The sequence below is a fragment of the Anastrepha obliqua genome, chromosome 1 (genome assembly GCF_027943255.1).
Source record: "Anastrepha obliqua isolate idAnaObli1 chromosome 1, idAnaObli1_1.0, whole genome shotgun sequence".
Lineage (NCBI taxonomy): Eukaryota > Metazoa > Arthropoda > Insecta > Diptera > Tephritidae > Anastrepha > Anastrepha obliqua.
Window position 1 is genome coordinate 140,987,305 of NC_072892.1, and position 22,258 is coordinate 141,009,562.

Genomic DNA, 22,258 nt, shown 5'->3' on the forward strand with positions numbered 1-22,258 from the left:
AATTAAATGAAGTTAAGGAGAAAAAAAAATTAAATTAAAATAATAACAACAACAATAAAATAAAATGATAAAAAAGAAATCAAAAATTTAATAAAATTAAATTAAATAAAATAGAATGGAATTAAATAAATAAATAAAGTAAAGGAGAAAAAATAAATAAAAATAAAAATAACAACAATAATAATAAAATAAAATGATTTAATAATATAAATAAATAAAAATGTACATTAAATAAAATTAAATGAAATAAAATTAAATGGAACAAGATAAATAAATAAAACTAACAACAATAATAATAAAAAGAAATTATTTAATAAATCAATAAAAATTTAAATAAAATTAAATTACATGTAATAAATTTAAATGGAACAAAATAAAATAAATTAAGTAAAGGAAAACATAAATAAAATAAAAACAATAATAATAAAATAAAAACAATAATAATAAAATACAAAAATAATAATAAAATAAAAACTATAATAATAAAATAAAATGATACAAAAAATAAAAAAATTAACAAAATAAAATAAAATTAAATAAAATGGAGTGAACTAAAGTCAATTAAGTGAAGTAGAGGAAAAAACAAATAAAATAAAATTATTAACAATAATAATCAAATAAAATGATACACAAAAATAAATACAAGTATTAATAAAATAAAGTTAAATTAAATAAAATAGAGCCAAATAAAATAAATTATTTAAAGTAAGAAAATGAATAAAATAATAATACTAAAATAAAATGATATAAAAAATAAATACAAATTTAAATAAAATAAGAAATTCGAATGATGTTTTTATTTATATATTTCTTTATTCTTATATTTTTAAATTAATTTTTATTTTTTATATATATATTTTTTTTATATAAATTTTTATTTTATTTGTTTTTTTATCTATTTTATATATATTTTTTTAATTTTTATTATCTATTTTATATTTTTTAAAATGTTTAATCAAATCAAGCGGTTTGGTTCTCTTTAGCCTTCACGAATCCAAAAAAAAAAGAACAAAATATAACGAAATATGTAAAGAAGGGCATTTTAAACCCCCTCATTCGCAAAAAAAAAAAAAATTTAAAGAAGCTGCCTTAAATAAGTAAAAAAAAAACTTCGTGGAAAAGAACGTGAAAAATACAAATTGAAGAAACAAAATCAAATTTGAAAGAAGAAATTAAATAATATGATACGAAAAGCGAAATAAGATTTTTTTTACTTTAAAAAGAGAAATGTTCGCATTCGTTTTAGGCTTTAAATTACTCGAAGAGCGCTTTCTTAAACTGATCAATAATCACGCACTATCGCATAAATCACACACACACACACACACACAAGCATATTAACTATCATAAACCCTGGGCAGCAGACTAACAGAAACCATCACCCACAACAAATCCCAAAATCCCACATAGTAACGAACCGCGCAACGAACTATATCTAACTACGAGTATATAAATGTGTACGTGACTACAGTAATGCTTCGTTAACGTGAACAGCCAGCAACTTACTCATGTTGATCTTTCTTCGAAAGTCAGCTTTTTAGAAAATACCAAGGCCGGGGTGGTTTAAATCGAAGCATATTTTCGGAAACTCTGTATCGAATAATTCATTGCTGTCTGTATTTGTATATCCTACGAATAAATATTCTTATATATGCAGTTTTACAGCCCGTTTCAAGTGAATCAAAACTCTCGTTGATTTTTAACCATTTTTTCGCTGCTGGCGTTTAATTTTATATAAGAAGACGTCGAGCATTCATTATATGAAGAAGCAAGTATAATAAAGTAAAAAAAAAAAAAATATATTATTATATTAAAGAGCAACGTGAATTTTAAAGGACCTTAAACTGGTACAATAGTATAACAAAATCAAATGGGCTCTAAAACTGCATGGATTGAAGTTATCTAGAGATTCTAATTAAGTTGAAATAGTTAATGAATGAAACATCAAATTTGAAGATTCTGATTTTTTTTTTAATTTTTGAAACCTGTTAAATTTTTGTAAATTTTGTGCCAAGTTTAAACCTTTGAGGTTCATGATTTTTGTAGAAGAATGTTCTACACTTTTATAAAAACATAAAAAAATGAATAAAAAGAACTGGTTAAAATTCGACAATTCGTTGCGCTCCTATTATTTATAATATAAAGGGTGATCAATTTAGAGGTATCGGATTTTAAACTGAAATAAAACAACAAAAATACAAATTGATTTGACAATCTTTATTATTTTTGTGTAGAACCATTCATAACATTTATTTTTTGAATTGAATGACTCGCTGGAGGACTTCGGTCGGTATCTTGAAAATAACTTTAGTAAGCTAAATTTTGGCTTCCAATGCCTCAATCAAAGTTTGTTTATTTACAAAGCATTTAGACTTCACATACCCCCCACAAATAAAACTCCAAAGGTGTGATATCACACGATCTTGGCAGCCAATTCACTGGTCCGAGACGAGAGATAGATTTCACACCGTTACGGCGATGGAGTAAACTCACGTAAATCATGTTTTACGAGCTATATGGCAAGTAGCACCGTCTTGTTGGAATCAAATGTTGTGGAAATCACGGGCTTCAATTTCTGGTATCAAAAAGTTGTTTATTATGGCGTAATAGTGTTCACCATTCGCTGTTACATTAGCGCCAGCCTCGTCTGTGAAGAAATATGTGCCGATGATTCCTCCAGCCTATAGGCACTAGAACCGCACAAAACGGTTCTTGAATGGCTTCGGGTTGCTCGGGTTGCCCAAAGAGCGCAATTTTACTTATTGACATAGCCATTAAACCAGAACACCTAAAGTTGGCGTGAGCGCGCGATGAACACTTTTCACAGAGCGTCAATTTTTGTAGTACCATTTGTATGATTTGTAAACGTTGCCGAAGCGTAAGCCTTTTCATGATGAAATGTCAATGATTACTCAAAAAAATTATGTTTTTAGTTTGACAGTAGTCACGCGTGATCTGTCAAAAAACAAAAAAACCCTATTGGAAGTACCGAAAGCACCTTTAATCTGATCACCCTTTACATGCCTGTTATACAGGTATACATACGTACATATGTATGCTTATGAATCTGTAGAATTTCTTTTAAAGGAACACCGAAAATGCGGGATTCCTTTATGTCGCCGCATAAGTCCCTGGCAGTTCTGCACCCAGGCAATGTAAACGAAAACCTTTTTGCGAACTAACTACATTTATAGTCGAATATATTCATATATATATATATATATGATCTGCTTTTTAACAAAAAAATATTTTTGTTTAAATTCTCCTCCTGATGTCAATTAACGAAGCCACACTGTGCCACCCAACGTTGATGATTTTAATTTTGTCTACTCAGCACCGATCACGCTTTTCACACAAACGAAAAACTATTTTACTACAAAAGCAAAAACAAAAACACAACCTAAGCATAGTCAGAATGATGCATGAGGCATGAGCCATGGGCAAACGCTACAACGCCAACAAACCAATGGGCAACAAGCCAAATGGCTCACTCATTCAACAAGCCGGCGGCGAAAAAAGTCAAATCACTAACTTTGCATGTGTAGGTACGCATATATGGTGTATGTATGTATGTATATTTGTGTGTATATAAACTTTGAAATATGTATGTGTGTGTTTACATATGCACTCACCTGTTGAATTGCGAATAAATTTTCTAAATAAGCTAAATTTAACACACAGCCAGACGCCGCAGGCCTAATATTGAGCACAAATATATTCTGCTCTGCGGTAAATAGTAATGCCACCAACACAGCGCGCTTATTTGCGATTGTGGTGGTAGTGTAGTTGAGTAATATTACAGTTGTCTGCCGGCCGAGAATGGCGGTCAAGAGAGAATGGGGCAATTGCGACCCAGCAGCAAGGCAGTCATGAATACGCGCACGTTGCACGGAGCGCTATACAGTGGCGATTATTTTCGAATACATTTTACTATATGCAAATTTGTCTTTGTTTTCTGTATTTTGAAATAAATATTGCGATTTGCGATTGCTGGCAATTCGTTTACGCACACCCGCGCGGGTATGTGGCAGAACTCGAACGTTTTAAGAATATCCACACTTCGACGCCGAACTTTTTTTTGCCTTGAGCTGAGTTATCACTTTCCCTTTTCAATTGGCTGAGTAACAAAAAACAAGCACACTTTTTTCCTTTTATTTTCTTTTTTTCTTCCTTTTTTTCCTTTTTTTTGCTTTTGATTTTAATTTTACAAAAATTTTACGCTAATTCATTGTAAAAATAGTATTTAAATTTGGCTTCATTCTATTTTCTTCCTTCAATTCACAATAATTTGCGATTTAAATTGAATTTACAAAAACTTATTCACGCAATCAAATATTTGCACGTAATTATGCTGGCAGCGATGTTGGTGAGGTGGTGATGATGATCAATTCAGCTCGAAAGACGCGCCTTAATTACGCATTCAACAAATAAAAGAAGCTTTCTCGCACGTTTCAATGGCACGTAAATACTAAGCGAAATTCTCCATCGAATAGAATATGTAAAAAGAAAACAAAAAAACTAGGCACATAAAAACATCGAGAATCTGCGACGAGTTATTCAAATTTGTGCGCACTCAAGAAACTCAATAAACGAGTATGTATGTGTACATATGTATGTTTGTACGTGAACGAGTGTATATTTTTAATATTCTTTGTTTTTTTTTTCTTAACTTTACGATCGACTTGTTCTCGCATGCCAGCAATGATCTGCGAAAATCGGCGATAAAGCAATCCGCTACAGCGCGTTACAGCGACTGTTCGAAGGTAAAGCAGAAGCTCGGAGCAAGAACGTAGACTTTTCTTTGCCTGGGCGTTATGGTGGTGAGCAGCACCAGAACAAAGTTTGCTCACGGTGCTCGGAGAGCGCAAACGCTCAAGAATCACAGAAGGCAATGATGAACGAGTGAAATATCATCTGATCTACTCAAAGTGGTATTCAAATTACAAAACACATGCACACATATACATATAAATATATAAATATAACAAAAAAAAAAAGCAAAACAGTGAGAGTAGTGTGAAAGAAACGTGAAATTTAATAAATCAATTTAATTACAGCAAAAACACAATCGCATGCAATAACCTTCGACTTTGCTGCTTGTAGATTTCTAGATATGAAAACTCAAAAGGAGGAGATAACAAAAAAACAAAAAGCCCTGAAATTTTATCGCAACTCAAACATTTACATTTAAACGAAATTTAATTTTAGTTTAAAGCACAAAAAGCGTAAACAATTTACTTACAATAAAAAATAAAAAATTGAGGCGAAATTATTTTGTGAGAACCCTGCATACAGCTGTGGACATGAAAATAGCGCACTTATAGTGTTCTCTATATATATAACACATGGGCTGACAAATCACGCGTGTAACAATTTTTTTTTTTTGTAGGGACAACTAGCAAGTACAGCTACTCAGACACAATTAAGTCCATTGTACTGAACTCGGATTCCATTTTTAATTTTCTTTAAATCTACCCGACCTCCGAAGAAATCTGAGTAGATCTTGTGGTGCCAAGGAGTCAAGGTGGTCGCTTCTTAACATATCAGCACCAAAGACCTCAAGCCCGATTCGGGCGAAAGCGAGTCAGACGCTCAGAAAGTGGTCCGCCATCTCATCCTCCTCTTCGTAACACATAGATGGCACTAGTTTTATTGCATTCACCTCATTTTCAGTTAGTACGAATTTTAAAAAGGCAGCTGTTTAAATTTCATGATTCGTGAGTGGTTGTGCTAAGAGTGACGCTACTTTTGTTATTTTCAAAACAATGGAACAAAAAGAATTTCATGTTTTAATTTTACACGTTTTTAAATTTACACTGCTGTTATGGGGACTCCGCTTCATCAGAAGCAACATTAAAACGATGGTTCACTCAAAATCGTTTTGAATTATCGAAAAGTGAAGTTGCGTGAGTTAGCTGACATCGTAAAGATATGAAAAGAACGCTTTGGCTTTATATTACATGAGCATTTGACTACGAAAAAGCTCTGTTCAAAGTGAGTGCCGCTCACAAGTGGTTTGCTCACTCTTTTGTTTCACCGAGGCAACGATCGTGTCACAAGTCAACGTCGAATTGCTCCCAAACCACCATATTCGCCAGATTTGGCTCCCAGCGACTACTGGCTGTTCGCAGACCTAAAAAAACTGCTTGCCGGCAAGAAATTTCTCTCAAATGCAGTGATTATCGCTGAAACTGAGACCTATTTTGAGGCAAAAAATAAATCGATCCACAAAAGTGATAGAATAGAACGGCGTTGGAATGATTTCGTTGAATTGCAGAAATGATGAGTTGTTCACGTATATTATAATAGCATACAATGTGATCAAATGTATTAGTCCAGACAAAAGTATGCTTAAAAGAATAAAATTTCGAAAGACGCCTGTGTGAAAGAACACAATCCGGCAGAACAAGGCGACATGGCCATCGTTAAGGAAAGAGCGAAGGCGCCTCAATGGAAATAAATTGTATGGCTGTGCCAACGAAGAAAATGGCTACTGTCGAAAAAAACAGTATATCAAGGCACGTTTGTCTGTCGCAAAGCAAAGACGTAAAATTCTGGGGAAAAAATACTTTTTACGGACGAAACTAATATTAATATGATTGTGACTACTGGGAAGACCTTTTGTTTTTATTTCCCTTTGATCATCGTGCAAAAACCAAGAGTTCAATCCCCGGTATACAAAAAAGGCTGCAAAGCACGGTGGGGGTAACTTGAAAGCTTGGAGATCATTTTCTGGGACTGTAGTTGGCCCAATAGTCAGAATAAATTAAGGCAGTATGGATATCTTAATTTATTAATAATAATATTCAATTAATTTAATAATGAACATATCAAAATGCTCAAAAATACGATAGAGACATATTCCCTTGAGTCCAAGCCACTTAATTGGGTATTCATTCATGATAACCACCCAGCAAAAGTGGTGAAAAATTGGCATTCTGGAATGGCCAGCGCAAAGAACCGACCTTAACCGCATTGAAAATCCGTAGAACGATATTGAGGTTAAGGTTGGGCAAAAACAAAAAAAACATTTTTAAAATGCCAATGGACTATATCAAGGAGTACAGGAAACATGGAACTCCATTCCTTTGGAGAGATGCCCAAAGTGAAGGAAAGTTTCACCTTCGCAGTTTTAAAAAATAATTGATACTCAACCAAATGCTAATCAGATAAAAAATAAATGAACAAATTTAAACAATTTGACATAACTAATTTCTGTTTTTCTTGCACATCGATAAAAGTGCGGTATTTCAGTGAACTTTTATTTATTTAACTTCTGTGTTTTTATTTTTTTTTTATATAATTTTTTTTTTATATTTTTTTTTATTATTTTTATATTTTTTTTATATTATTTTTTTTTTTATATTTTTTTTTTTTATTTTTTTTATTTTTTTTTATTATGTTTATATTTTTTTTTATTATGTTTATATTTTTTTTTATTATTTTTTATTTTATTTATTTCTTTTTTTTATTTTATTATTTTATTTATTTTTTATTTTATTTATTTTTTTATTTTATTTATTTATTTTATTTCTTTATTTTTTTATTTTATTTTTTTTTAGAATACTAAACTTAAATAGATTTGTGAAAACATAACCGGTTTAATGGGTCATCCAGCAAAAATAATCATCATTAAATGTTACTATGGTAAAGTGCGCTATTTCTCTCTCCATAGCTGTGAATGTACATACAGAAGTAAATACAAGTACAAAAAATACAATAATTAATTGCCAAAACAGTCGCACTCAGCAAACGCCTTGCTAAATATGTTGTTACTGCACTCAAGCTCTCATTAACACAGTGCACACATTTTCTCACAAACCACACGCACATACAAACCCACACACCCGAACATACTTCGGCGCTCCGACTGAATGAATGCTTTTATTATATTTTTCTCTGTTGCTGTTTTGCACTTTGAGTTATCGCACCTTGACCGCGCTGCTGGCAGTGACGTTGAATATCAAGCTTTGACCCACTGATAAAAAAAAGCGCTCGTTTTGGGCGAGAAATTATAAAAGCCCGTTGGTTCACACATACACACACAAACCTATTCAAAGTGCATATATTTTTATCAAATGGTAGAATGTAATGATAACTTTTTCTTAAAAAATTTTTTAATTTTCTTTCAGGCCACACAAAAGCTTGAATGGCATTTTTGTGATTTTTTATTTTTTTGGCTCTTGAAAATGGAAGAGGTGCCATTAAGACCGTCTGATTCTTCGTTTAAAATGTATATTTGTGCTAAAAATAAAGAAAAATGTAATTTTCTGTGAGGAAATTCTACCACACAGAACTTAGTTAATGACCCCTCTAATCATTTAATCATCATTTAACGTGAAATTTAAGGTGAAATGCATAGCTTTAAGAAAGGAATGATTTTTTTTTTCAATGCGGGTTTTTCCATTTGATAAGACAATTTTTACGGTTAATTATGGAAAAATTTTTTATTCAAATGACTTTCACGGCTGGCTATGCAGTACCATTATACTGAGGTCTGTTCTCAAAATTCACCTCAAAGATGTGCGTGAAATGTTCAACTCCTAAAAAAGACGACGAGTTGTGGCATCTTGTGTTTTTTTAAAAGAGCTTGAGAACTTAAAATGATTATACAAAACAGAAATATTGGTGGATGTATGAATTTTTTATTATAATCTGGTAGATAATTTCATGGCATTTATTTTTTGCAAATGGTATTCGGCATATGTCCGTTGCGGCTACGAGTTACATGCTCCAGTTGATCAGTCGAATTTTTGACTACTACTTAGATCTGACCGTACGTATGGCGTCAATGGTGGCTTGAATATCGGAATAAATCGATTATTAAGCGCGCTGTATGACAAGTTGAGCTGCCTTGTTGGAACCAAATGTCGTCGATGTTTAGCTGATTAATTTTGGAAACAAAAAATCAGTCAGCATGGATCTATAGCACTCGCCATTCACCCTACCGTTACAGTCCTTCTTCATTTGATCATCGATGATGCCGACAAAGCGCTATGAACTATGTGAACAGAATAACAATTATTATTTTTTTGGTTCAATGAAAATTTCCACAATTTGGGAGCGTTTTTCTGACGTTAAACGATTCATGATGACTTGCCAAGCCTTACTGAACGGAAATGTTAGCACAGTTTGCCATTCTCAGCTATCAGACCATAGTTGTCGATTTCGATAGTTCTCATGCTGCTAAAAAAACACCCGATACTTGCACACTTTCATTAACAAAAGTAATTTTTTTCGGCTATGCACTCGAGAGATTCAGTTTCACGCACACGCTTCCCTTCTACCGAATTTAGAAGCTTATTCATCATTTAGTAAAATTTTTTATATTTACCAACGTTGTTCAAGTGAGGGTCGAGACGACCCATTTCGTGAAAGGAGAATGTTAACCTAACTTTCTGTTTTAATAAAAATGAATTAAAGGCAATCAGTAGTACAAGTTTCAAATAGCTGATGGCACACCCTATAGAAACGGCTCTGACTGCAGCTGAATGTGTCTTGTAAAAATGTTTAAATTTGTGGAACGGCTGTGATTATTTACAAAACATTTTCTATTAAGCCAAAGAAGTTGAATGAATTGCGTTCTCAAAGAGAGCTTACGACCTTCGATAATACAGCGCACGCTCGACAACGTGAACGCTAAAAAACATGAGTAGCCCAAAACGTGAACAAAATTTGTGGTACGCCAACTACTCTATAATTTGGAGATAGTCACCTGATAGTAAATGATGCGTTTTAATGCGAGTAACACACAAAGCCTTTCAATCGCAATTTTGGCCTGGCAGGGTGTATTTTTCCTTAGATTTGCTGCAGAAAAATGAATTCTAAAAGATAGCAAATGTTTTCCATTATGGATTGACACAAAACATACGCCTTCAAAGTTGGTTACTTGAGTGTTAAATAATGCAGGAGGTCGCTCTCGCTTATCCAACAACACAATACCAAACTGTGTTGGGTCTCCGACCACTCTGGAGTGGCAGGAAAACGAAAGAGCGGATGAGTGTGCAAGGAAAGACTCCGAGTTTGACCTACAGCGAGTGGTAGAGGACGTAAGCATTTCTCTAAACTGACTGTATGCACACTGCGATTGACTTGAGCGTAATCGCGAAAAGCAATAGTAGGTGGTCTCTGACTGAAAACTACTCCAAGGTCTCCAAAGCGCTCTGGCCAAAACTGAATCTTACGAAATCTTAACGAAATCGGTTTGGATTCAACAGATCAACTACTGCACTATTGGACACCCTAGCCAGTAGAATGGGTGTACCTCACAATGACTGCTGCAGGAGTTGTGGAGATGAAGAAGAAAATGAGTCGGTCGGTACAACACCTCCTCTGTGAAAGTCCTGCACTTCAAAGAAGCCGTGCCAAGTATCTTGACGATTGTTTTTTTGAAAACCTAAGAAATTTGCAAAATGTCTCACGGGAGCAGGTCGTTATCTTCTTAAAAAGATCTAAGTGGTTGAAGCAACCTAGTTAGGAGGTGGAAATCAAATGCAGGCATTACAATGGGCCGAAGGTCTTATTTTAGACTAGCAACCTGGCGAAATTATTGTACTTGAAAAATGTTGATTATTCGTAATGAATTCACATGAAAACATCAGTAGAAGTAAATTTAAAATAATTCCAATTTATTTGGTATAGATTGAAAATAAATTGTCAGTTCTAAGAAAAGTTAAAAATACATACTGATTGCAAAAATAACAGGAAACAATATTTCATATTATCACAAACTGATTAAAGAAAAAAAAGTATTTTGTTTTGATCGTTCCTCTAACGCCTTATCGCCTGAAAATATTTGTATATTGAAGCAGTATACTCGTAAATCGAAAATTTTGTTTTCCATTTCCAATGCAAAAGCTACACCTTTACCTACTTTCTTCAAACTCCTCCCTCCCCCTCTCCTAGGCTTACCTTTTTTCACAATATCTGCGTCCTTACGGGACGATATTGTTCCCGCTCTATTCCTGAAGCTTTTCACTGCGTGTATGTATGTATATAAGTGCATACGTGCGCACCTTAGCTTCACCACTTATCACTATGTATTTGTATAATAAAAGTTGCTTATCAGCTAAAAATGTCAGGTAAGAAATATTCAATATAAGTAAGTATGGATTCTCAGACATCCGAGAGCAAAGAGTTAAGGTATGAAATACGGTATAATTGCGCTACAGTCTGTCTAATGGAAGCGTGAACGTCATATCTTGCAAACTCTTTGACCAATTCGATGCTAACAAACTGCATTTCATGGGCTTATAATATCTATTACACGCAATATATTCTATAAATGTATAGTCATCACCATTAGCCACAATGGCTGCACATCTTCGAGTCATATTTTTTGTTAATTTCTTCGCACATTGTGCGAGTAATGGGCTCTAAATCAGCCGAATTTGCCTTAATAACTGTTTGAGCGTCCATATTTGTTTTCCTGTGACTTTGAAGAGTTAAGCACTTGCCGAAACATTTTCAATAGGATTAGCATCAGGTGCCTGTGAAGGTCAATCCAACATTTCAATCGCATTTTGCTGCTTCCACTCTACACACCTTTAGCTTCGATGCTTGGAATCGCTGTCCTCTTGTTGAATCCAAGGTTGGCTAGTTCCCCAAATATCTTCGCTTCTGATGACAATGATAATTTTTGATAAATTTTATTCATCACAACTGCATTCAAATTGGTGGTAAAGACAAATAAACAGTCAAATCTTTTTTCGAAGTAGGAGCCCCGAACATGAATCTTAACAGTTCGCTGCAGTTGTTGATTAACAGCAGTGCGCCAGAACCAATGTAAGCGACTATTCGCCCAGAAGAAAGATTCATCGGTGAATATTACGTTTGCTCAATTCCGTTTCGTATTTGCCTTATCCCATTCAACTCGTTTTTTTATTGTGCTTCGGAATTTGAGGTCTTCTGCACGTAAACGTGCTCGAATCGTGTACTTGGACACATTAACACCACTTTTTCTTACAACTGCTTCAGCTAGATAAGTTCGACTTTATCACAAACAAATCAGTGATCTTCTGATTTTGCTTTGGAGATATACTTTTTTGTGGCCTCATTTTCGGTATACCGTTGCACCCATTTCTGTACGAACTTTTCTGACTTCTTCAAATATTTTGCTGCAGATACACGCGAGAATTTGGGACCCTTCGGTTATTTACGTAAGAACACTGCTTCGAATAGCTTTTCATAGGCAAAGCTCATTTTCTAAAAACAACGTACGCAGCTTTTTTTTTTTATAACAGAACTCTAAGTTTGAATTTTTCCCGCTTCTATTAGAGTAAATTAACATTTTGGAACTTCGATAAGCAAAGCTTTGTAGGTACCACTTTGGTAGATCGGTAGAGTAAAACCGAGTTAAGGTTGCTCGCAGGTTAACTCACTTTTAGAGAACAAAGAGTTATCTCAACACACTCAAAGTGAATCTCAGGCCTGGACTGAAGCTTGAATTTATTCAAGAGATATACATATAAACCGATCACTGCTAGAAATGTGGCAATCCAGGACCTTTATTAACGAGTCTTAATATGCTTTGGTTACTAAGCGGGACGTTAGGGACGTAACATTGACCACTGATCACACTTCGCTACCAGAAATGCATTCAGAAAATTCTATCCTTTATTATTCTGGACCGTGTTTAATCAAAAAAATATCGGAAATTGTTCTAATTTTCCTGAAATATTTGTGCAACTGTCCTCTATAGTGTCGCAGGGATTTCGTGTGCCGAATCGTTGAAAATGTTGCAGAAAGTCTATGGCGAATGTGCCTTATCAACACAATACAAACACGGGTCTACGAGTGGTATAAGGCTTTTGCAGAGGGCCGAGAAGTCGTGGGAGATTCGCGCCGATCTGGTCGCCCATCAACGTCTTCAACGGATGATAACATCGACAAAATCAAGGAAATGGTGCTGGAAAACCATCATTTAGGTTTGAGGGAGGTAGTTCGTGACCTTAGCTTGTCTCACGAATCTCAGTTCGTAACATTTTACACCATCCATTGGGTATAAGACGCGTGGCTGCACGACTCGTTTCAAGAGAGTTGAAATTCTTGCAAAAAATTCATCGGAAGAAGGTGGCTGAAGACTTGCTTGAGCAAGTGAATTCTGACCCAACGTTTATCCAGCGCATCATAACAGGTTCATGAGACGTGGGTATATGAGTTTGACATGCAAACCAGTCAACAGGCGGCTGAATGGCGCTATCCACATGAGCCAAACCCCAAAAAACCAAGTTAAAGTCGGTCAAAAGGGAAAGTCATGCTACTCGTTTTCTTGGATTATCATGGTTTTGTGCACTGGGAAATCATTCCAAATGGTTCTACGGTAAAAAAAGAACATTATTTTAAAGTTATGCGACGTTTGAGAGAGAATGTGCGTAGGAAACGGCCCAATTTGTGGAAAGAAAACTCATGGATTTTGCACCACGATAACGCATCGACTCACATGGCTTATATTGTGAACACTTTTTTGACCAAAACCTCAACAAATATCATCGAACCGGATTTAGCGCCCTGTGACTTTTTCCTTTTCGCGAAACTTAAATTGCCACTCCGCGGATGCAGCTTTGAGTCGATAGAGGCCATTCAGGAGAATTCGCTGAAAGAGCTGAAGAGAATCTCTTCAAACGCATTTAAAAGGTGCTTTGATGACTGGACTAATCGTTGACATTTGGCTTTGCTTATTGATTTGAATGGAGCCTATTTTGAAGTCGACAAAATTTTGATAATAAACAATTATTTTGCGTTTTATTGAACAATTTCCGGTACTTTTTTGACAGAATGTATCGGGTTGGCAACTAAGTAATTGCGGTTTTTTTTTTAGAAAATCAAAGACAATTTTTGTCATGGAACTAAATAACTTTATTCTGTAATGTATTGCCCATTTTGATCAATGACCTTTTGCCATCTTTCAGGCAGCATAATAATCCCACGTTAATAAAACTTCTGGTTTTTATTAGCAAAAAACTGAATCAGGTACGATTTGACATCATCATCATTATTGAAATGTTTACCATTCAAGGAGTTTTGTAATGATCGAAACAAAAAGTATTCAGATGGTGCTGGGTCAGAACTATATGGTGGATGTGGCAAAACATCCCAACCAAGCTCCAATAATTTTTGCCGAGTGACCAAAGATGCGTGTGCTCTTGCATTGTCATGATGTAATACAATACCATTTCGATTTTTCAACTCGGCCCCCTTTTTTCAACTGCATTGTTTAATTTCGTTAGTTGTTCAATGTTGACATCAGAATTCATCGTTCGGTTGGGTGGTTAGAGTTCAAAGTAGACAACTCCTTTGTAATCCCACCGAACTGATAACAAAACCTTTGATGAATATCAGCTTTTGATGTGGTTTGAGTTGGTTCAGCCGACCTGCTCCACGATCTTTTCCGCTTGATATTGCTGTAGTTGCCATCGCCAGTTATCAGTTGTTTTCAAAATGGATCATTTTTATTACATTTCTTTATCAAATCGCAGCTGTTAATGCGTTTCTTTCAGTTCGTGAGGAACCCATGTGTCGAGTTTTTAAATATATCCAAGTTGTTTTAAGTGATTTTCAATGCATGCATGTGATACATGAAGTTTCTCTGCAATCTCACGTGTTGTGCTGTGACGATCCGATTCGATTATTGCTTTGTTTAGGACAACATCAACTTCAACTGGACGACCTTTGAGTGAAAAATCACCAGCACGAAATTTGGCAAACCAATTTTGACACTACCGTTCTTTTAAGGCTTCTGGACCTTAGGAGCAATGGCGTTATAGTATCACTTAACTTTCTGTAAAATAAATTACTTATTGTCATATAGACAGATCAAGGGAAGAGTGAACGGGGGGCTACACTTGGGGGAAGCGACTCGTGAACTTGTTCACGGATGGATCGAAGTTGGAAGGAAAGGTTGGCGGAGGACTATTTTGCGAGGAGCTCCCCATCAGACTCCAATTCAAATTACCGGACCACTGCAGTGTGTTCTAGGCAGAGGTAGCCGCAATCAAGGAGGCAGCTGATTGGTTGCTCAAATGCGTACTAACAGTCAAAAAAGTTAATATTTACTCCGACAGCCAAGCGGCAATAAGGGCCCTCGGCTCTATGATGGTGCATTCGGAACTAGTCAAGGAATACTTGACCTCACTTTCGACTGCGTCCGAATTCTTTGACATAAGCCTCATCTGGATTCCTGGTCACAGCGACAGGTGATTTCCCCGCATAGGGAGAGAATTGGGATCCTCCTGACTACCTGCGGGCTGCTCCTGGAAAGACGGGCATCGCAACAACTAAACGAGCGTTGGGCAAGTACACAAACTTGTAAGGTCGCGAAATCCTTCTGGCCACGTGTGGACCGGGGGCTTCTGAAGTTCACAAAATACCAGCTCTCGAATCTCGTGGGTTTTCTCACAGGCCCCTATGCGCGAGAAATGCATGCTGTGAGACTTGGGATCACCTCGAGTCCTTTTTGCGCTGGATGTATGGAGGATGAGGTGGAATCATCTCAGCACCTTCTCCTTAGCTGCCCTGCTCTGGCGGGGCTAAGATCCAGACATCTTGGCTCTTACTTCTTTGCTGCACCTGCTCATATAGCTGGCGCTGACATTAAAAATCTAATGAATTTCATCAGCAGCACAAAGCGGTTGACGCAGACGCAGCATAGTCATCGTTCGTAAATCCACACGCTTCTAACCATCCCATCACTACCTCTCCCCGCCCTCTCCCTGTATCCCATCGACCTTTCTCTTTCACGTCACCTCCTACATAATGGTATCACAAAGGACGAATCCATTATTTTTCGCCCAATCCATTATTTTTCGTTGCTCATCCTTGGGCAACCATACCAACCTAACCTAACCATATAGACAGGTGTAATTGTGTTTTGTTTCTTTGATACAATAAAAAAAAAGTTCCTAAATGTTTACATTTTCGTGTTAAATATCTTTCATAATAAAAGTCCGGGTACTTACTGTCATTCATGTCCATCAAATGCAAATCTTCATCATTTAAAATGGAGTTAATAAATCCTTCCGTAGTGTGATTCATATCCGAAGAAGCATTCTGCAAACGCATGAAACAATATTAATAACATTTTTAGACATTTATTTTGCCCACTCACGGTATAGTACATCATGTCATGCTCCATTTTGTAAGCGCCCGCATTGCTGCCAGCAGCGCTAGTGGCGCCACCATCTGCATCATGGCTAGAGTTGGTCAAATGCATGCTGGACGAAACGGCCGAACCCAAATTGTGGCCATAGTGCGGCTGTGTGGGGCAAATGTCACCCAAAGTAGCGTTCGCATGCAACATTGCGTGATGGCTGTGATGGTGTGGGTGCGGCGGTGGTGGTGGCGGATATTGGGCGTGTTGTGGTGGTGCCGGTATGCCAGCAGCACCCTGGTACGAATAGGGATGACTGGGGTAATGTGGATATGGCGGCATATCGGAAACGCCTCCAACAACACCCATGCCCGATATTGGATTAAAGAAACTGGCGATATCCTGCAGGCGTTGCTCCATCGAAACGCCACGGCTGAGAGACATGCGACCCTGCAAAAGGAAAGGGAGAGGGGGATAAATGAAATAAAATTCAAATTCAATTGCAGTACAAAATGAAATAATAAATTGTTTGCTGAGATTTATTGCCTTATAGTGTCTGTGCTTATATGTATATATATATATATATATATTTTTTTTGTTTGCTTTTTTTTTTGGTTTTGTATCAGCTCATTCACTCGCGTTGCGGTGATTAATTTGTTACTTTTAAGTGCAACAAAATTACGTTTTCAACAGCGCAATAATCGATGATGTTTTAGCAAGGTGCGAGTATTATTATGAAGGCAGGAAAAATTCGTGGGGTATAGGCAATAAAAATAAATAAGACAATAAGGGAATTGAAAACGAGCATAGCACCAAAATCGGTGCTGCATTTGACGAGCCATAAATAAGCGATCAATCATACACATTTTTGAAATGCTCAACAGCCGAGTTTACATTCAAACTAAAGCCCCCACAAACATGCCACAGCAATCCTTCATAGCTGCTTACAAAACCAGCAACAATGCTGTAGAAGTAAACAAGCAGCAGACATATGCCTACATACCTGCACACCTACAAGCCAGAAGAATAAATTCAATAAATTTGAAACAAAAAAATTAAAAAAAAAATAAGAAAAGCAGTGGCAAAAACGTGCGCATGTGCAATGCTGGGTCTTTAGCATAACAAAAACAGCCTCACAACGCATGTAAAAATAAAAATAATAAGAATTGTAATGAGTAAATCAAAAAATAACACAGCCTACAGCAAAAAAAAAACCAAAATGAGCGAAATGTTTCTTTCCAGAAAAATTCAAATTTCAAATCACCCGCCACCTCGCTCGCATAGCCTTCTAGCTTGGCAGCTTAGCAACGTATAGCATGCACATATAATACAAATACAAAAACAAAAGCAAAAACAATACAATGGAATCGTGCACAATGAATCAATCTGCGTTCAACGGCGATCGGCGATCGGCGGTCGTCAATCGTTGCTTGGCGCGCTTTGCCGCCGCCGGAAAAGGTCTCCCCAGCTGTAGGTTGCTGCGAAAGGCTGTACGTTCACGCTGTCGGCTATTGACGTCCAGTCGCATGGCTGGATCGCCTCTTAAGATCGATCGAAATTAAATTGAAATAATCGTGGTAAAAATTTCAGCCACTTTTTCGTTCTTTTTTTTTTTGTTACTAAGAAAATTGACAAGTGCGCGAAGGGGTGTCGGTTTTATTAAAAAAAAAAAATCATATATTTGTATTTTTTGGGTTTTGCTGATCGACAGCAAACGCGTTCAAGTATCTACTTCAATCATAAATTTTTTTTATTCTCTTTGCGGTTCTTAGTTTAGCTTTGCGCATTTAGCCAACGCTGATTTGCTGGCCGAATTGGGAAATATTTGTTGTCAGCCAAAGACTTTTTGCGCCGATGCTGATTGTTTTTTTGCTTGCTTACATTACGTAAGTTTTGGTAGTTGTGGCAGTTGTTGCTGCCCAATATTTTCATGACAATGCGTAATTTTTTTGTAATTGTTGCTAATGACTACTTTTTTCTACTAGAAATTGGCAAACTTATAGGAAATTATCGAATTCATGATGTATGTATGCATGCGACTCAGATAAAAGGCTTGATGACTGTATTGTAAAAAACAAAACAATAAACTTTTTTTTAATTTTTTATTAATGAGTTTAATATTTAAGTCAGGGATTCAAAACGGTAGGTACCGTGAATTGCATCACTATAAGCGAAAGAAGAACTTTGCGCTAATAGAAAAGTCACTGCCTGCGGCTGAATTGATGGAAATAAGCAAGCCGGGCCGGGCCAATGCGCTGTCTAAAACCGGTGTAAGTCTCTCAACGGTAAATATGCCACATATCTTCCGCTTCTCAGCTACTTGTCATATAATCCAAGCAAAGTATTATTATCGAAGTCGAGCATCTAGAGGAATCTATTAACATTTGGCAGGCAACGCAAAAACTATCAACTATTCACCTTTTAACGCTTCCAGGCGTGAATAGTAGACGGGTGGGACAAACACAACACCGCCTTATACTACCTTATAACCTAGACAGTCGGTGGCGTTTATCGGAATTATCGACTTAATTCGAAATTATCTCAGGAATTAAGTGCAATTAATGCGGATTGACAACTGGACTTAATTCTCCTACTTTGAGCTGATTAGGGGTATTTTCGATGGCAACATTGCCGCAAAACTACAGTCAATATTGGGTTGGGGAATAAATTCATAGCGTTTTTTATATTTTCTTTTATTTTACAACGATTTGTTAGCTGTTTGGCAAAGGGTAAGTATTCATTGGATAGAATTATTTCTGCTCTACAAAACTATGTTTATTGTATTTTTGAGTTATTTAGTTTTTATATTAGTTTTGAGGCTTAGAAATGGAATACCCAGGAGGCAAACATCAACATTTTCGACACCCGCTCTGCTTTGCTTTTCATCGAAGTCAAAAAGCTGCCGAAGCAGCCCGGGACATTTGCGACGTGTGAGGAGGAGATGCCATAGACAAGTCTACATCACGGAAATGTTTTGCAAAGTTCAAAGTTCAAGTTGCGACCCGCCATCGAGCAACACGCGGTCATAAATAACGTATTTTCTACCGAATCGTGAAGGAAGACGAGAAATGGTGCCTATACATCAATATCAAGCAAAGAAAGGAGTGAGTGGCTCCAGGAGATACGCTAAAACCGAGAGTTAAGCCGGATCTTCATCCAAAGATCAGGACATATGTTTGGTGGGACTGTGATTACATGATGCACTGGAAAATTATCAAAAAGAGCTCTACATTGCTCAGCTACACCGCGTGAATGAGGCTATTCGACTGAAAATACCTGATCAACATGGTCAAATCATACTCCTTTACGATAACGCCAGGCCCCATGTTGCACAAGTCGGCAGAGCCGCACTCCAAGAGCTCGATTGAGAGCTCCTTCAGCATGCGCCGTATTCTCCGGACCCTGCATCGACCGATTACCATCTTTTCCGCTCCCTCGCAAACTATATGAAGGGTGTTTCCTTTGATAACAAAGAGGTCCTTCAAAACTGGCTCGACAACTTCTTTGACACCAGACCAGGTATTTATTGTGAATAAAAAATAATGCAACTTTTAAAGAGCAGATCAAGAAAGACTGTATGCAAATGCTAGTCTACACTCACACACATTCGAAATTATATGAATTGTTTTGATATTCCAAAGCAGTTTTAGAAATTACAGATTTTTTCAAATAAATATTTATTTCTTAGTATTAGGGCAGCTAATGCCCGTATTTATTGCCTGCGGTTCATATTTTACTGACAAAACTATCCATTAAGCAAATCAGCTGTTCACTAATCCGCGTAACAACCTTCTGCCACACTTCAATTTAATCAAAATTACCTGCGCCGGTAAACTCGATTGATGTCGCCATCTATCTGGGGTACTACGAGTCAAAACTAGAACTGCTGCTTAATTATACAGGCACATCAAGTAATGCAAACTATGCTAAATGAGCCCTGAACGAATTTTCGTAACTGCCCAACATTTCGCAGAACGCGAATTAGCTGCCTGGCTTTCCTTGCTTAGGTATATTTCAGTTCAGAAGAAAAATTAAATTGCTAAAATTAGCGAAATAATGCATGACGTGTGTGGTTTAAAGCCGCCAAGGACCAGGTGTGGTCGCATATGCCCAAGCCATGTTGCAGTTTCAAATCTTCGAAAACCGATCTATTCAATAATAAAAATTTGCGGATAACTCTGGCATTTTAACTAATTAAGTGAAGAATATTAAATCTAACGTAAGCAGCGAATTAGAGAGTTCATTTGAATGGGACGTGCGCAGCATTGCAATTGAGGAGCGGAGGCTCCTTGTCAATCTTCGAAAACAAAAAAAATCGTACAAATTTATCGTTGACTCACTTGGAATGACCAAAAATTTTGTTGTAAATGCCCTGAAACTCAAAAAATCCACAGAACGACATTATGGAAAAAAGAAAATGATTCGCCTTCCTCATATTTCTTAGCATGACAGTCCTGGGTGGATCACTGCTTCCGCAAACGACTTGCATTAGTAATAATTTAATTGTGAGGGATTCTTTTAAGTCATCAAAGGCCATTGAAGCTGAGATCAACAACTTAGTATCTGCGAGAACTGTACCGCGTCGATTGTACGAAATGAACCTACCAGGCAGAATAGCTCGTAAAGCTCCTCTGTTGAAACAAGCAAATTTAAGGAAGAGAAAAAGTTAAGCTCAAGAACACAAGTCAAGTGGTGCTATGTTCCGCACTGGAACTCTAAGAATTTATGATGATAACAAGTCATGGCATGGACCAGAGGGTACGAAAAAATGTTATAGCATACTTTGGGGCGATGAAACAAAAATAAATTAATTTGGAAATGTTGCTGGACGAAAATTAGACGCCCTAAAGGACAAGAGTTCTCACCGTGGTTCACAAAAAAGTACAGTCATACACAGTGGCGGCAACATTATGATTTGGGGATGCTTGCATGCGAAACCCCGGACATAAAACATCAAATTATATAAACAGTTTTTCTAATGGTAAACCTCTGAGTATATTTTTCATATGAAAAAACTGCCCCTAAGAAACCATCTGCCATAAACGGCATTAAACTGTGGGTCTCTCCATTTGTGGAAAAGCATCACAAATAGGACGATAAGCTCGGCCAAACTCCCAATAACTCCTAAGCGCCAATTATTACTATCACTACTAAAAATTCTCACGATTCTTATTTAGATAATATTCGTTTAATGCATGCTGAATAAGCCATAGCCGCTGTAGAAGTGAGTGCAGAGTGACTGACCATACGAATTTATCAATCGATACGTCCCACACAAAACGGTCCCTCTGACTGTCGTCAAAGTGAAATATGTTTAGGAAAGAGCTTAGCTTACATCCGCATAAGACCTTTTGCTGTACCAGTTGATGAGGCCATTGGAACTTATGAGTTTGCTGAATGAACTGGAAATCAAATGGATGTCGAGATTAGGTTAGGTTGAAATGGTTGCCCATAGAGACGTCACACTTGGACCATCGTCCTTTGTGAACCATTGTAAAGGAAATAAGAAGACTTGGAAGAAAAGAAGGATGAGAAGGCGATGGATGTGTATTTGGTGAAGGCAAACCGAATGATGACTGATTTACTGATGAAATCTATCAGGTTTTTAATATCAATGCTTGCAATATCAGAAGGCGTGGCAAAGACATGAGAGTCAAGATGCTTAAGGAGAAGTGCTGAGATGGTTCCACCTCATTCTCCAAGCAACTGACACTAACCCGACTCGAAGTAATGCCGAGTCTCACAGCATGTATACCACACAGCCAATGTGCTCTATAAGGGCACCCACGTAATTCGAGAGCTGCGATTTTGTTAGCCTCAGGAGATCCCTCGAGCGCCTCCGATCTACCTGTGGCCAGAAAGATTTCGCGACCTTACAAGTTTGTATACTTGCCCGGCGCTCGCTGAGTGGACTCGAAGCCCACCTCGCCAGGAGTAAACCGCAGGTAGTCAACGGGATTCCAATCCTATCATTTCGCGGAGGCACTACCTCACAGGTCCTCTATCCAGCTGGCTCATCTGCCTCGCTCATCTTCCAGCGATGTCGCCATGACCAGGTACACAGATAAGGATGTTGAGATTGTCTTATTCCGCGTGAGAACAATGAGCTGACACTATCGAGATGCTATTACATCGCGAAAAAGTAACTTTTTTAAGTAATTGGGAGGCCGG

At 36.9% G+C, this 22,258-nt stretch overlaps 1 protein-coding gene across 9 annotated transcripts in view; it reads right to left on the minus strand.

The window, feature by feature from the left end:
• Nucleotides 1–22,258, minus strand: part of LOC129236335 (segmentation protein cap'n'collar) — a 255,187-nt gene that overhangs the window by 10,909 nt on the left and 222,020 nt on the right. For all 9 annotated transcript variants that reach the window (XM_054870673.1, XM_054870672.1, XM_054870670.1 and 6 more), the window contains 2 exons: nucleotides 16,106–16,537; nucleotides 15,957–16,047 (listed from right to left, as the gene is read on the minus strand). In XM_054870673.1, the coding sequence (XP_054726648.1) occupies nucleotides 15,957–16,047; nucleotides 16,106–16,537 (523 nt within the window). The remainder of the gene's footprint in view (nucleotides 1–15,956; nucleotides 16,048–16,105; nucleotides 16,538–22,258) is intronic.